General features: G+C 35.4%; 1 protein-coding gene across 14 annotated transcripts in view; it reads right to left on the reverse strand.

Moving 5' to 3' along the window:
• Positions 1 to 1054: 1054 nt before the first annotated feature.
• The window catches only part of LOC138759053 (phosphatidylinositol 4-phosphate 5-kinase type-1 gamma-like), a 115830-nt gene continuing 99443 nt past the window's right edge, over positions 1055 to 17441 (reverse strand). For 2 of the 14 annotated variants that reach the window (XR_011354622.1, XR_011354611.1), the window contains 2 exons: positions 15791 to 15927; positions 1055 to 12738 (listed from right to left, as the gene is read on the reverse strand). Coding sequence is in view for 2 of the 14 variants with exons in the window: in XM_069928901.1 (XP_069785002.1) it covers positions 12736 to 12738 (3 nt within the window). In the remaining 12 variants the exon portion in view is untranslated. The remainder of the gene's footprint in view (positions 12739 to 15790; positions 15928 to 17441) is intronic. The other 12 variants (XM_069928901.1, XM_069928903.1, XR_011354621.1 and 9 more) reach the window with 11 other exon arrangements.

The following is a 17441-nucleotide window of genomic DNA, read 5'->3' on the forward strand; positions in this document are numbered from 1 at the left end:
TCTCCATTGGGGATGGAGTGATCATGACTATGCAAATCAGTGGGACCATAATACTCTTTCAACAAATCACTGGGAAGTTTGAATCATTTTCTCTGACCACTTGCCAATCTCTTACTGTGATGGAGTTGGTGTGGAGTTCCCATTGTGGGAACCTGTACACAAGTGATGTGGCCTCCTCATCAGTGCCTGCTGACCAAGGACAGTGACATTGGTTTACTTATAAACCAATGTTGATATCCACATCACGAGAGATCAAAGAAAATCATTGAGAACCCCTTCCACCCTGCACACATCTTTCAGCTGCTCCCATTGGGGAAGAGATACAGGAGTATCAGAGCCACCACCACCAGGCTAAGAAACAGCTTCTTCCCACAGGCACTGAAAATCCTGAACGGCCAAAGGACTTGCTCACACTAACCATCCGAGACGCTCATACTTAAGAAACAATATTTATTCATTTGCATAGATGAAATACTTATCCTGCATATGGATTATTTGTCTGTATGTGTGTTGTCTGGTGTGGTGTGTCTGCATGTTTTACACCAAGGACCAGAGAATGCTGTTTCGCCAGGTTGTACAAACAGGTAACAATAAACTTGACTTTTCATCTGAGTGATATTCTCAGGTCATTGATGCATGGCAGTTTGGGTTTAGTTGATGTTTCTTATCATGCCAACTTTCTACTATACAATGTCATATCAACGTTAGCTATATAAAAGTATGGTTAGGCCACACTTGGAATACTGTGTGCGATTCTGATCAGGGGGACGTGGAAGCTTCGGAAAGAGAGATCTCCAAGGTTTTATTACAGAGTGGTGGATGCTTGGAATGGGCTGCCAGGAGAGGTGTTGGAAGCAAATAGAATGGTAGTATTTTAAAAGCATGAGACAGATGCATGAATAGGAAGGGCATGGAGGGATATACATCAAGTGTAAGCTGAAGAATTTTAATTCAATTTGGACATAATGCTCACCACCGAGATATGGGTCAAAGTACCTGTTCCTGTATTGTTCTATGTTAATTAAAATGCATTTTAAAAATGAGATTCCAGCCATTCAGCAATGTAGTGTTTATTGTAATGTTGACATTTCGTAAGAAAAAAAGCAGCAGTAAGAACAAAGCGAGCAATCAAACAAATTTCATTCAACCTCACAAGCCAAAGGGTCTAAATCGGAGATAAAAATTATGTACTTGTCACGCATTCTAATACAACAAACCCATGTTTAAGTGCCTAGCCATTTGCCAAAATGACCTGGAGTCGAAAAACAACTGCTTTGAGCATTCTAAACAAATGAGCTGAATTCAGGAGTTGAACAATTTTAAATGTCAGTAGGACACAAGTACAAAAGATTATCTCTGCAGCAACAGCATTGTTTAACACACTAGCTGAAAATTTATCAACTGAAATATGACCTATTAATGGGTCATAATATTAAGCGGATTCACATTGCTTACTGCTTATAAAGGGGTATATGATTTAACTGCTCGTGAACTATTTATCAACTGCTAGGCACTAATACAATAATCAATATCAAATAGTTTGATGTAGAAATACACCAAGGGGGAAATATTTCCATGGCTTTTTATGTACAGTTATTAACAAATATATACAAAAGATCTGCATATGTACAGAATAGAAGTTAGTTGAGCCTTAGGCCAGTGAATTTAATAACAATACCATCAGGTACATTACACTCATTATTATTTTTTCCTTTCAAATAAATTTCATAACATTTGTGCTGGCCTTCTCTATAAATTTTAAACTAACATTTGATCATTGAAATTTACAAATGCTGTATATTTTTGCTGCAGTGTTCAGACAATGCTCAAATCTGTTAAATGAGATTTCCTGGAAGCAATCCTCAATTTCCCACTGCAGCCTTATCACACTGGTACCATACACAGCTACACCCAAATAGGTGAGAGTGCTACACTTCATTTTGTATAAAGTGTCAATGCATCCAATCATTCTAGACAAAGTGCAATCCTGTTTAGCAGTAGATCTGAATGCCAGCGGATACAAGCTGCATCTGTCGTTAGTGCATTTCTGCCGATGACGATAAACAAGAGGAGATACGCTGTAATACACCCAAGGCATATTTGTCCGCTGACATTCTTGTTTGACAATTCTGGAAAGTCACATCAAAATTAAATCGGAATAAAAAGTTTCAATAGCACTGGAAAAGGTTAACATGATAAAAGTTCTCAATTGTTATAAACAAACAAAGTCCATTTAAACCAAAGTGCTTTTATTCCCAACTTGAATGAAAATGATTAATATGAGGGGAAACTTCAAAGCAACTCTCTGGTAACTTATATGTTTAATGACAATACATACTATCAAAATAATAAGAACAATTTGACCAGGAGTGGTACAGTGTTGAGGCAGATGCTGCACTGGACAACTAGAAGCCACTGGGTTGTGATCAGGACAGAACATCTCACACCCCAATCCTGAGCACAGCAACGAATGTGTCCCTGCACGTACCAGTTGTGATGTTGACTCAGCAACTTCTGGTTATATTGTTTGGCTATATATTATCTTCCCCAATCGAGGCAGTGATTTGTAACAGTCAAAACAGAAACTCAACCTTCAATAATCTGTCAAGAATTCAGTAATAGAATGAGAACTGTTCAGCAATAAATCAGATAGTAGAATTGAAGGAGCCAGGAATTAGGTTAGGTGTGGAAAATGAATCAGGAGTATTTAAAAATGTCAAATGTTATTGGGAAGAATGATGTCGAGTCGTAGAACTTGGATCAGATCTGAAATCAGATATGGATCATTAAATTTAAGATGGGATTAAAATCACAAATAATGATAGAATTACCTCAGATAAGCTTTGCTCAAGGTTGCTTTATCAGATACAACTACACTTGCCGTTGGTTTATTTTCTTTTATATTGTACAGAAATGATTTCTATTTTTCTTGCAGTTGTTTCACCCTGTAATTAAGAAAACAATCCCCCTTTTGCACAAGCCATCTTGTTTCTGTCCTCCCCCATGCACTTCAAATACAAAAGAAACCACATAAAAATAAATGGCAATGCTTACAGGCACAAATACTTACATCAATATTCCTGTTACCTGGGTGAAAAGATGGAAAACAGATAAAGGAGTGGAGCAAGTTTTAAATCCAATTTTACTGCAACCGCAGTGCCAAATCTAATGCAATTTGCTGTTCACTTTAGAAAGGCACTTTTAATAAAAGTATTTGTGGATTCCCCCCTCCCCACTGATGAGGCATCTACGTATCCTGAATCATTCAAGATTTGGAACAATTTCAATTTGGGTTAGAAAAATTTCTACAACCAACTTTCTCCCAGTATTTCTCTTTTGCTCATGACTACAGGTTAATGGACAACAATTTTTTTCCAAAAGGTTCACTTCCTGAAAAAAGAAATTGGGGATGATGATAGACAACTTCAAGTTGAACACAAAGATGATTTCAGATTTTCCGCATCATGCGAAAAGTTGGAGAAATACTGAATTAACATTTATTGAATTTAACATGGTTTAATCGCATAGTGATGCTGGTGCGTTAGTTCAACTGACCTAAAACTGTTTTGCCGCTGACTTTAGTTTGTGCTCAGCATCTGATGTCCCATGTCAGTGTCCAACAATAGTTGGCCAGCATTGATAGATTCTGGTTGCCCTGATAATGCTTTTCCATGGTCGCAATATCCTGGTGAAACCTTCCACCATGTTCGTCACTGACTGCACCCAGATGGTGCACTTCATGATTTGTATGCTTGAAGTAGACATAAAATATGACAGGAAATTAAAAAGATATGTCACATATAAAAAAAACAGTACCATGATAGGAACACGTCACAGTGATTTTCGTGATCAGCAGCCCAAAATCCATAAAATACACCCAAAAGTGTTCAGGAAGCAAAATCTCTGTTGTCCAGTGCAATAGAGCCTGGACTAATCTAAAAGGCAAAACACATGACAAATTCTACAGTGAATGCAATGAAGTCGTCAGAATAGTTTTGTCACTAATTTGTGGGTACACTTTTTCTGCAGAAAAATTATACATTAAAATCTAAAACATCATTATTCTAATTTGATCCCTCAAACATCAAAAATTTCAAAATAATCAAGGTACAGATTGGGTTTGGGAGACTGGATATAATTTTGTAACAGGATGTTTTTCATCTTTCAAGCAGTTATAAAAAAGTCACGCTTTATTCAACTCTGAGAGAGAAATTTGATGTATACTGAAAGCTTATTTAACTACTCAGCACCTGGCTTCGATCAACCTATCACCAACCTATCATCAGACTCTCGACTCAAAACATCAACAATTCTTCACCACTACCCCCACATCAACTACCCCACCACCATACAGTTACTGAGTTCCTCCAGCAGTGTTCTTTGTTGCAATTAAAGAAATATACTTAGATAAAAGAAATATATACTTGGAATTTTTACACTGCAATTTTAGCAAAGAAAGGCATTTACCATTCTCTGGACCTGCAATACTTTCATGTATGAATTAACCATTTACTTGGTCTGTATTTTTATGATAATACTGATTTATAAAAAGTTAAAACAAAAATTCCAGCAACAACTAACAATGAGAGAGAGACAGAGTAAAAGCTACTGTAGAGATCCTTGAGGCAAGACATTTTAAAATATCCAAAAATGTTTCTGAAACAAAAATGACAAAGACAAATTGTTCTCTTTCCTTATGTTTTTGCTTTCACTATTCAACATTCAATAATTTTAGAAAATTTCGAATCCCTTTGTTTTTAAAAACACAGAATAGATCAACTTCTCATGGCTTTAGTCAATCTTAGAAAATCTGTGTGCGATGATGTCAAGGGTTATTCTAAAATGGGTCCTAGCATATCAAATGTTAAAAAAATCATTCAACCAAACAAAATACTTAAAATTCACAGCAGCCTGTCAGGAACAATATAAAGTGACAGGTTCCTGCTTCAAGCTGAAGTCATCACTTCTTCCTATAACTACGGAATGGAGGGATTTGATTCATGCACAAACAGAAGAGATTTAGTTTAATTTTGTGTTCAGTTCAGATAGAGTAAACTGAAGGACCTGTTCCTGTCACAACTATGCTGTATGTTTCTGGATTTAAAATTTATTTACAATTTTTAAAAAGAATGGGATGAATTTCATTTACCTCATGCTTTAGCATAATTTATGTCTCAAAATATATCATTCACAATCAAATATCTTGAAATGCAATGACCGTGACACAGCCATTTTGTATTAAACTCCCACAAATGACGAATTAGGGAGGTGTTGAGGCAAATGAGATGCTGAGACTGAATGGAGACTCCAGTCAGAGAGGAAAAAAAACACAGCAAATACCTAATCCTCTGCTTATTAAATGACAAGAGTATAATTTACATAGTGCTTTTCAAATCCTTTCAGAATGGTCATAGGGCACATTGGGACAAGTAACTCTGGTATGTAATTACTGCCATAAAGTTAAAAAAAACCCCCACTAATTTCCATAAACCCATTACCCTAAATATATTTTCCAGATAATGTTCATTAAGGAATAAATATTGGGTTCAAAAATGGTTGCAAGCGCTCTTCCTCACCAAATGTCATACTTTCCTGAGGATTTATTCAGATACTGTCATCTCATTCAAAATCTAGCAGCTCTAACAGTGTAACACTCAGTACAAATTGGAGAGTTAAAGCACAGACCTCGGCCCTTTAGCCCACTAAGTCTGCTCTGGCCAAAAGCTAGCCATTTATACCAGGCAAAAAAAGCATAGAGGGACAGACCAAATGTAGGTAAATGGGATTAGCGTTGAAAGGTCTTAATGGCCTTATTTCTAAGCTGTATGACTCTATAACTTTATCCCAATTTTTAAAATCCACATTCTAATCAACTCCCCACAGATTCTACCTTACCTACACACGAGATTTATTAACTTACTAACCTGCACTTCTTTGAGATGCAAGAGGAAACTAAATTGCCGCATGGAAATCGAACTGAGCACGTATAAATTCCACACAAGAGTGGAGAGGTCAGGACTAAACTGTTTATTTTCTCCCTAGAACATTGGAACACTGCTCTATTAGCTAGGCCACCGTGTTATGGAGTGTCAACCCAAATGATTTTTTTTTTTTTTTTTTTTTTTTTTACACTGAGTCTCTGAAGTAGGACAGAGTCAACATTGTTTTTTTTTGTGAGAGAGCCTTAGTAGATGCAAATTAAAACAATTTCTGATAAGTGACTTATTTTACAATACCCGTTTGTTCTGAATAACTTTTATAGTAGGTGGTGAAATTTAACGGCATAAAATTAAGTCTTAAAGATTCAATTCATGTGACAATATTAATGCTCTAAAATCTTCATGATGTACTTGTTTACCCAGTTATTATTTCCCACTCATCAAGTCACTATTATTATGAGAGAAGAGCCAAAAGTTACAAGCAAAACCATTTCATCTTGAGGAAAATAGCAGGAAATTTACAATTGCACAATTTTATTGACATGTAAATATTTTTACATCTTCAACAAATTGTTAACTAAGAGTCCAAGTTAAAATGATCTTTGGATATTTTGGAAATGTATTTTCACCTTGATAGTTAATTGTATACAAAACTATTAAATGTCCATTACCTAATAATCTGCTAAAAGAATTAAGATTACTACATAAACAAAGTTCACACCATTTTATTTGATGTAAAATTATTTTGTTTGCACAGCTAAGTAGTGATCAGATCTGCGACGACACCAACTTATAGATGATGTGTTAATACACATTTCCTAGGCCCCAGCTGACCTAATAGATTGCAATTGAAGTTAATATAAAAGTTGTTGTTCCAGTGTTAGGCACAACAGATAGTACTTCAGCAACCAAGATGTTAAAAATAGACAAGTGCTAAGAATCTTAAATGTAAGTAGAAAGAAAACAGCAACATCAGAATATGAAAAGGCAGGTTAATATATTGAGCATATCCACTGCATTTTATTCCAAAATATTAATGATAATCCTGTGATCGTCTGAAAAAAAATCAAGAAAATAATAAAGGAAAATTATGAAAATTGTATTTTCACAAATTTGAACATTTTGTTTCAAAAGCAATATATTTTTGGAGCAAATAAAAAGGGAAATTCAATTCCAAAGGGACGTGGGTCCTAAGATTTAGAAATTTCATTGTTTTTAAGGGAAGTTACGCTCCAGGAGAGTGCAGACACAGAATACCATAATTGTCCTCTCCTAATGTTCCAATCAAGTCCCCACATGCACCCATCAGGGCCACCTGGGATTCAAGCTGGATAGTGGTAACCTAGCCTTTATACCTCACTTTAGCAGCCACTCGTACTATCAGAAATCGCACTGCATTGCAAGTTGTTTGTGGACACTTCAGCAAAAAGTGATGATCTTTTCTCCTAAAACAAGATATAAAGATCAGCAAGTATCCTGTTGACATCAGCTGACTTTGAAATTAGACCTGGAGGTGGTTGACAATTACTTATAATCTTTGCTCAAAAATAAAACATACGTTCCTGTCATTCTAACAAAATATTATTTTAGACAATTAACTCTTAATTAATTGCTTCATTTTACATCATGAGAAATGGTACTTTATATAGTAATTAAGTAAAGGTGAAATGCCTTCACACCTCAAAAGTTCCATCCCATTAGAGCAGCTAATGTATTCAGTATCCTGGGTGCAACAATGGAATTTGGAAAATCAAATGCCGCAAGATTAAAGTGGTGGTAAAACAAAATTACTATAATCGGAATCAAATAACCAATATTGTAACAGGTGTGGAAAATTAATTTTTATTGCAATACAGCCAATAAAAGTATCAAATAAAGTAGTAGGAACTTTATGATTATGTAATCTTTCGATTCTTGTAGCTTATTGTTGGGTTATGGGCATTTAGCAGTTATTTATAATTAAGACAGAGAGAGAACGCGCACGCAAGAGAGGAAAACAGCTATTAATATATACGAACAGGCATGCGTTTTACCTTTCAAAATTTTTTTAAGCGATACACACCATTCCAGACTACTAATCTGTTGAGAAAGGAGTGAAAGGGGATATTTCATATCCATACATTAAGTTTGGATATATTGCTCAACAGTTTATGCAATAAATGAATTTAAAGTATTGGATAATTCCACATTAAAACAGTTAATTCACATTATATTGGCTTAGTGTTTATCATGGGCTCAGAATCAACCCAAAAGTCATACAAATCAAGCATTCAGCACATCTGTTTACTTAACATCTGTAAAATGCAAAAATACATTTAAATTATATATTAAATACAAATAAATGAATGATGACACACAGATAAATTGTGTCAGGGCATAAATTAGATTATTGAAATAAATACATCTCTCCAATTCCCTTCCCCCTGGCTGATATGAAGGCATATCTATACTGCATTATGCCTTTACCCCCCCTCCCCCATCATAATGCTCCCATGTTCAATGCAATAACAGAAGCTGAGCAAATTCACAGCTGGAGTAAACAATAATTTATCACAATAGGTTCTCACCAGTGGCTTCTAGCACCATAAAGCTTAGAAACAAAATGTTTACAATGAAATATACCATAACTCAATTTTAAAAACAAAATTGGAGCACAAGAAATTCACACTTCAACCACAAAATAGGTAAACACATGGAGTGAAACAAATTCAAGTTTTTTTTTAGTATAAGATTTATACAGGTAATTAATTTTTGTTTTAGGATTTTAAAAAGTTGTAAGATTCTCTATGAAATCCAAGGTTTATTTATAATATTGCTTAACACCATGCTTTAAATTATCAAATGCATATTAACTAACAGTTACTGACTGCACGAGTTCAGCAACTCAGTGTATGTAGATAATTTCTCAGTAAATTTGTGGTAATACCATTAATTGTTAATCCTTCGGTGTGATTAGCAATATAAATCAATGCTACCTAGCAAGCTGCAGCAGGTTGCAGTAATCAGCACATAAATGGACCAAAATAATAACCAAATAGACTTGGAAATCAGCAATATCTACTGTGATGTTTAAATAGCAAGTTAATAAGTGCAATTTAAGCGGCTGGCAAAAACCAAAAAGAGCTCCCCTACTTCATCTTAGATTATCTTTAATTAAGAGTTCTTTAGGACTCTTATGTCTGTTATCCCCATACAAACATTCAGCAAACTATTTCCAACCTGAGTATCAGAAAAATGATCTTGTTTACATTTTTAGTGAAAATTGACAATTTGTACTGGGTGGAGTGAGCATTTTACACTTAATTTACATAAAAAGGGTCTACACTTCCCGATGAATTCAACTCTGCTTGCAACAACAGGCAGAAACAAATGCAAATCTTGCAATTTTTATAGTACTGGGAACTCCAAATAAATGGAGCAACCAGAGGGCTTAGACAGCTTTGTTGCTTTCTTTACAGCAGAGAACAAATTTATTGGAGGCTTTCAAGATTGGAGTTTTAATAGAGAAACTATTTCCAATGAAAGTTAGGTCAAGAACGTCAATGTAAGTTCTTTCACCTATACAGCCCTGCCTTCCCCCCCCCCCCCCCCACCATAGTGCTGCTTTCCCTCCCTCCCTTAGCCACCTATTATCTCCTGCCCTTGTTCTAACTCACCGGCTGATGCTCACGGGCATTTTCTCATACTTTGATGAAGGGCTCAATATCAGTTATGTATCTCTGCCTTTGCTACAGAAAGGACACTGTTTGACTTGCTGAGTTTCTCCAACATTTTGTTTTTGCAAAGTGAAAATCACTGCTGCAGGGAAAAGAATGAGTAAACTATTCTGATGGCTCTTTCGAGAGGGTGGCATTAACACAACAGACCAAATAGCCTTTCTTTATGGCATTAGATTTTATGAATAATTTCCTCAATGGCCCAATGCAAATCTCAACTGAAACTATTTTTTCAAATGCAGTCACCACTGTGTAAACAAATGTAACCATCTGTTTCACACATCAAGGTCTCAAAAACAATAGAGCCAAAATAATCTTGATTGATAGATTAATTTTAGCTAGTATAAAAAGAAAAGATCCTCTTCATTGTGCTATAGAATCTCCTATGTCCACAAAAGGAGGAGTACTGTTTACAGTGTCACGCCTAACAAATGTCTTGGCTAAATGCTCAAACTGTGGAAGGGACTTGAATCTAAAATGTTCCAACAGAATACGAGAATGCTGTTATCGGCAGGACCTCTGGTTTACACTAGCCATATTAACTACATCTTGATATCAACATATACTAAAATTCGTTCCACTTAATATATTTGGAATTAGATACCAGAGTTCACTTCTTATTTCCATAAATACCATTGGCTTAGCTAGGACTATTTAGTATCTCTACATACATCTTCCTGCTAAATATTTTACCTCCTTTCCATGGAATCCATTACAGTTCAGTGCAAGGATTGTTATGCATGAATTGGTATGTTAATATAATTGTGTAGCAGCTTAATATTTAAATTAAAAATGCGTTGAGGTTCAATCAAGTCTGTAACTTGGCTAGGTACAGACTTCTCTTGGTCTTGAATAAATCTAATAATGTAAAAGGTCAATTCCAAGAGTTTCTTCTTGGTTGTCCCTTAGGATCAAACATAACTGGTTTCCATTCTAATTCTGTGGGTTTGGAGGTAACAACATGGGACCTGCAGACTATGCTACATATGAAGCAGAAGGTGCTTCACAGGACATACAAGTGGGTCAGTTGGTAGGTTCCTTCAGATTTTTATTCCGGGCTTGTGCACAATCCTAACACATGGACTCAAAGGTTTTAATGGCATCTCAATGACACCTTCCTTCGCCATCTTGAGCAATCACGAGTCAGGGAATCCCATACAGGATACTTTAAGAACCTTCTTGAAGTCTACCTCCATTCATCTGGTAGCCCAGAGCTTTTTAAATTTCCAGCCAAATAAAATTTGTGTTAACTTGTTCACAAAGACTGATTTAAAAAAAAAATCACGTTGCTGACGTACTTCCAGTTTCAAGCTACAGATCCCAGAAATCCAGATACTCAAGATATTTGCAAATCTTAACGTTTTGCAGTGGGGCATAGTCCCCAGAGTCAAATACAAAATTTGTCCATTCAGATCTGGAGATGAGAATTTACACCAATAAGATATAACTAAAAGCAGACAATTCCAAACATTCAGATCAAGCATTGAGAAAAAACCAATGATTTAAGGAATTATGTACAAATGGTACTGAGCTACCTTCGCATGAAGATCCGAGTTCCTAGGGCTAATGGGAAGTGGTATTGACACCCCTAAATGTTGCAGTCAGTAAAGGTATTGTATGATGGACGTTGAGAAGGGCAAGTTAATCATTCTTGTAAGTATTTTGTAATCAGCATTTGTAATATGTTTTGACAAAATAAATGCCTGAAAAAATACATAAAAAAAGAAATATGCACTATTTGCAAAACTAAGGAGACAGCCTGTCTATTACAAATTCTCATTTTATCACGACTTCATGGTAATGTCAATAATTTAAGAAACATTTGTTATGTATATTTTGGAATTTGTCATACAATTCATTGATTAAATGTTTGGATTGTAGCCATATAAATTTCTAGACATTTCAAAATTCTAAAAATAAAATGTTTATAACTTGTAATTTTGAAACAATTACAAACACATCTTGTACAATGTGTTAGGAAAACAAATACTCAATTCATATGGCATAGAAATGCACATTTTCACAAGATAATTTGCACCTTAATTGGAGATGAGGTGCATTACTTGGATTTGTATAAAGTAAACCTCTTCCCACATTTAACTTATGCTGCACATGATTGAAAAAAAGTGCACAAGTAATATTGAGGAATGATTACTTTGCATCTAATCTTTGCTAATTCATATAGTGTCTGATTCCTTGGGGAAATTTTAAACTGTACATAAAATACATCCCTTGTCAAAAAGAATCACAATTACAAAAAAATACATGCAGCTTTAAAAGTGAAATTGCTTAAAATACATATGGAGTTTTTGGATTTTCACTCAAATTGCAATAGTGTGCTGTCTTCCAGCACCCCTAACAATGAATCCCCTTGAATCCATTGTCCCACCCATGAAAAATAGGTAAAACTACATCTTCTTTGTAATTATGGGAAATGTACCTCTGTCATAAAAGGCATGGCCAGTTTTGGTTTGTGCTTCCATGTTTATAGCTACTAATGTTTAAGTACAACTTAGCTTCCTACTTGCTTTAGCAAAACAACAAGGTAGATTAATACGAGAGTAAATTAACAACACAAAAGGATTGCTTAGAAATAATTTATGCAACCAAAAACAGTGCCAAATGCTGCACTAATTTAGAATATTAACAAAATAACATCATCACTGCAAGGTTGATTGTGGCACGCTACATGGGTGCCAGGAAATAATCTAATCAGTCTTCAGTAGGATATGGACTAAAGATCAGTGATTTGTCATTGACAAACATTGACCACACAGAACCACAAAGAAGGGCTGCTGCGTGAGCAGAGCTGTGCAAAAACATTGTTAACACTATCAAACAAATACCATTGCCCCACTGGAAGATTCATAGATTGCATTCTACCAAATTGGTTTCTGTTCCAGTGGGTTCCTTTGCTCGAGTTTCACATACTGTACGTCATAACACAGAGCCCAGCTGCAATAAGCGATGATGCATCATTCTGATCCAATGGAGTGACGCTGCTTCTGACTAAGTTGTTGTTCCTCTGGAAGAACTTCCCTCTTTATTTTCTTTATTCTTCAAAAACGATTTGCATAGATTTACTGATTGAAAATGAAAAAAAGGAGTTATAAAACTTATAAATTGCAAGCTTCCAAATGAGCACATATTCTTACTATTCATGGAGATAATAGTTCATGATTAGTGATCATTTATCATATCAATCATAAAGAAATAAGAAAACAATTATGGATGGTTAACATACGATTTTGGTCCAACTAGCCCCACACCTCAACCCCAAATCCTCAAGATATATACATACATGCATACACACACCTTAACAGCAAAAGAGAGATTTCCTCCCCCACTGCCCAACAGCGACCCACCCACCCCTCCTCAGATAAAATGGAATACGGGAGTAAATTGTGACATCTTTACTACTTGGGGTCAGATAATACAGCAATAAGACCATCTGGATGCAATTATTAATTAAGCAACTATCATTTGATGTATAACTTAATTTTTTTTTAAAGAAGTTAACCATGTCACATTGTCTGTTGCACTGGCTTGGAGAGCATTTAAGGGGTCATTTCTTCACTTATTTTGGTAGTCCTTTATCAAAACATCAAAGCACTAACAGCATTAGCTCCATATACAATTAAAAAAAAATTTCTATTACAGCCTTGTCCACCAAAATTAGTTCTTCGTCCAAGTGTCCCAAAATTAGATTACTCCACTCATTGTATTATCATTAATTAACAAAGCTATTTCTCCAATATTTCCAAGTTCCTGTTGCTAAATATTATATCTTTTAATATTCATTAACCTAAGTCATCCTGGAGTCAAGTCTCTGCAATGGTCATTATTTCTATCTTGGCTTTCAACTCATGTATAACATTATGTTTTTAATGCTGTGCACATTGAGATTTAAAGCCTTTAGTTTTGTTCTTTCATTATTATTGTAACCTCTTGTCTTTTGATTGACATTTAGATTTGTACTCTGTCTTTCTGTAAGAGTATTTTGAACACCTTCAGGATTAGTACAAATTAGAATCCTTTCTTGACAAACGGTTGAAACTAGCAATCCTATAGAGGGAAAACTTTTCCTTAGATGATAAGAGTACAGTAATCTTCAAGTAGAGAGTAAAACTCCCTCTCATCTTTCAATAATACACCATGGGCCTCAAATCAAACAATGTATCTATCTGAACATGAGCAACATCCTTCAATTTCCTGGTCTTTTAGCAATAAAATGGGAGCAATTGGGATTCCATGCATGTTGTCTGAAGTTGACCAATTACATTTTATTGAACTTCTATAATCTTCGATAAATCGTACTTTCACCCAAAAATCTGGACAAGATCTTATGATGCTCCTCCAATCACCCCCCAGCCCCACACACACACAATGTATTACACCAGGTTTGCTCCCAGATGAAAGCATGGAAGTACATTGCTATAATAAGAGATTGAAAACAGATCTTTTTGTTTAAAATAGAGTTGTACACACAGTCCTCAAAATAAGCAGGCATGTGAACTGGAAAGATAAGCAAGACGAGGTCCTATTCACGGAGTCCATCAGGCCTGGAAATCTGCATACTCTAAGGCAGGGGTGTCAAATTCAAATTCACATAGGGCCAAAATTAAAAACTTGGACTAAGTCGTGGGCCAAACTAAATATTTATTGCAAATTTTCAACAACATCTGCATGTTTTCTCTTCTTTCAACATATGTAATGTTAAACTTTTTCTTATTAAAATAAATGTTTAATAATAGTTTTGGTTAAACTCTTTCCAGAAGAAGCATTAACAAATGAGAAATAAAATATTCAATAAATAATATTTCTCTATAGCTTTTAAACTCCTTTTAAATGTATTTTTTTTTCACAAGCCAACAAGTCAAAAAAATAACAACTTGCTTCAATGACAAACAGGTTTGTCTTTTAAAATGATGAACATGTAGTCTGTCTCCCACCTGTCTTGAAAGGTCCTGTTTTCTGTCTTTCGTTTGGCCATTTTTCGTAAGGGGTTTATTACATGTGATTAGGCGAAAGGTCACAGATGCTAATAAAAGTAAAGAGAGGAGGTGGGGGCGATTAGCGGGCTGACGGGCCGCCGCCAACGCATTTGCAAAGCATTCTGGGATTTGTAGTATTAGCTGTGCGTGCGCTATACTGGCGCGGCGGCCCAGCTCTAATACATATTTGATATGATCTTGCGGGCCAAATATAATTATATCACGGGCCAAATTTGGCCCGCGGGCCTGAGTTTGACATGTGTGCTCCAAGGTGTAATAAAGAAATGTGACATTATACAGAGAATTTGTTTTAGGGGACAAGTGGGATTGGTTCAGTTACCAATGCAAGTCTGTCTTTCACTTATTAATAAACTATAACTTCAAACAAACAAATTCTATGTGTAGATTAGGAAAGAAGTATGGAAATATCAATACCCCGAGCGTAAAGCCCTCCAAAAGGTAGTGGACACAGACCAGCACGTCACAGGCAAAACCCTCCCCACTATTGAGCACATCTACAGGTAGTGCTGCCATTGGAGAGCAGCAGCAATTATCAAAGACTCTCACCACCAACACATGCTCTGCTCTCGCTGCTGCTATCAGGAAAGAGGTATAGGTGCTACTACATACGCACCACCAGGTTCAGGAACAGCTGCTACCCCTCCACCATCAGACTCCTCAACGACAAACTCAATCAGAGACTAATTTAAGGACTCTCACTTGTGCACTTTATTGATTTTTGCTTTTGTTCTCTCTGTGTTGCACAGTTTGTTTACAGTTCTTAATTTACGTGTTTTACACCGTGCAGAGTTTTTTTTTTGCACTACCCATCAGTGGTAGTTCTGCCGCGCCCGCAGGGAAAAGGAATCTCAGGGTTTTATGTGATGTCATGTATGTACTGACAATAAATCTAAAAACAAAATCTAAGCACAGGCTCTTTGATTATACAAGTTTGAGTTGTGAGCAAGCTCTGGGGACTTCTCAGACAGGAATCACAATCAGTGCCCAGGACCTCAGACTCTCCAAGCTAGCTGTCGTAAACAGAAGCCCTCAATGACCAGAAGAATGCGAGACTTGCTGTTTATTGATGGTTATAGTATAACTTTGACACACTGTTTTGTTAATCTTTCATATTACTTACTGAACTTTCACTGTTGCACCCATGAAGTGTTCTTTCTCCCTCACTGATCCAAATCCTCAAATACTTTGATTTTATCTTGTTACAATTGGTTTGGAAAGCTGATCTTGACAAAGTTAATTATTATGGTACTTTCACATCTGTTTGACCATTATGTGCAATACAAACAAGAGGGTATGATTATTACAGCAATTTAACACACAGCTCAATACAGTAAAAGCAACTGGATAATTGGCAATGCACGTGCAATGTTAATTTCTTAAAATATGATAAATGTCTATTAAATGCAGCACAAATTTTGCTATCTTGTAAACTTAAAAAAGATACAAAGAACAAATCACCACTGAATTAATTCAATAAAAATTTTTTTTAAATTCTATTTTTGTCATAAAAATGACATTTATGGGAAAATAGAAGCACAGGCAACCAGCCTTAATAGACAATACTCAAATTGCCCAAATATTTGTTCCCACATATGGTAGAAGTTAAACGCACAAATATGTTGGAATGTGCCTCAAAGTACAATTATGGTAACAATACTACAATATTTAAGGATTATCTACGAGCTCAAATGTGTTAGTAAATGCTGGAAAGTTGAAGGTTTTTGACAGCATTAAAAGTAGGTTATACAAAACTTTAACAGTATATTCAATATTTCAGATTAATTCTTTTACTCATTACTACAATGCATGCACTAGGTAATTCAAAGCTGCATGATCTCAGCCTTTCTACCACAAACCAATGAGAGCTTAGCTTTGAATAAAATGATAGAGCAAGGAAAACTGTGGTGGGGTAACAGGTAGGGATGATTCATCATGAGCATATCACTAGAGTTACCACTAGGTACAGATTAGTTTCCCATGTTCCTGTTCTTTAAAAGCATTGAAAACATTGATTTGGAATTTGAGTACATTTTCTGGTAAAGAAAGATCAGGGTGTTCTAATTATAGCTTTAAAAATAATACCAAAACTGATTGATGTAAGTTTATGACTACTTTAAATGTTTAAATGCCATTTCAAGCTATGATTACAAGCAAAGGGACAAAGGCAGTCTAGTTGATGTAGGTAATATAAAAAATGTAAAAGATTATGTATTTCTAAAAAAAGGCAAAATGATAAGACAAAACTAAGAAATTATGAAGGGTCAATTCGTGCAAAGGGTTTTCTTTCCTTAATCATAAGGAACTTCTTTTCATTGTTGCCAAATAGTTCTGCTCAATCCAAGTCTCACAAAGGATACTGCCTTTGTGTGAAGACTAAAGACAGTACAGGTACACTGAACACAGAACTTTCACCAGATAACAGTACTTTTCACAAAACACTTGATCAGCAATTAAACGCCTGTTAAAATATAAGCAATAACATTTTTATCCAACAAGAGAAAAAAATCTACCATGATTATGAAATTCTGAAGGTAGAATTATATTCAAATACTAAATAAAGCTCTGACTCTTGAACAGAAAGCCCTTTGATTAAAATGATAAAAAGTGAGATCACAAAGCCTTTTTATTTTTTACTGTGCAAAAATAATGGCATAGTTAAACATATCTCACATCACCCATACCCAAAGCCATGCATCCTACGTTAGTGCTGAGTTGAATATTCATCGCATATCAAATATGTGATGTTTATTCAATTATTATCAACTTGTATA

This window comes from Narcine bancroftii, chromosome 3, assembly GCF_036971445.1.
Source record: "Narcine bancroftii isolate sNarBan1 chromosome 3, sNarBan1.hap1, whole genome shotgun sequence".
NCBI lineage: Eukaryota > Metazoa > Chordata > Chondrichthyes > Torpediniformes > Narcinidae > Narcine > Narcine bancroftii.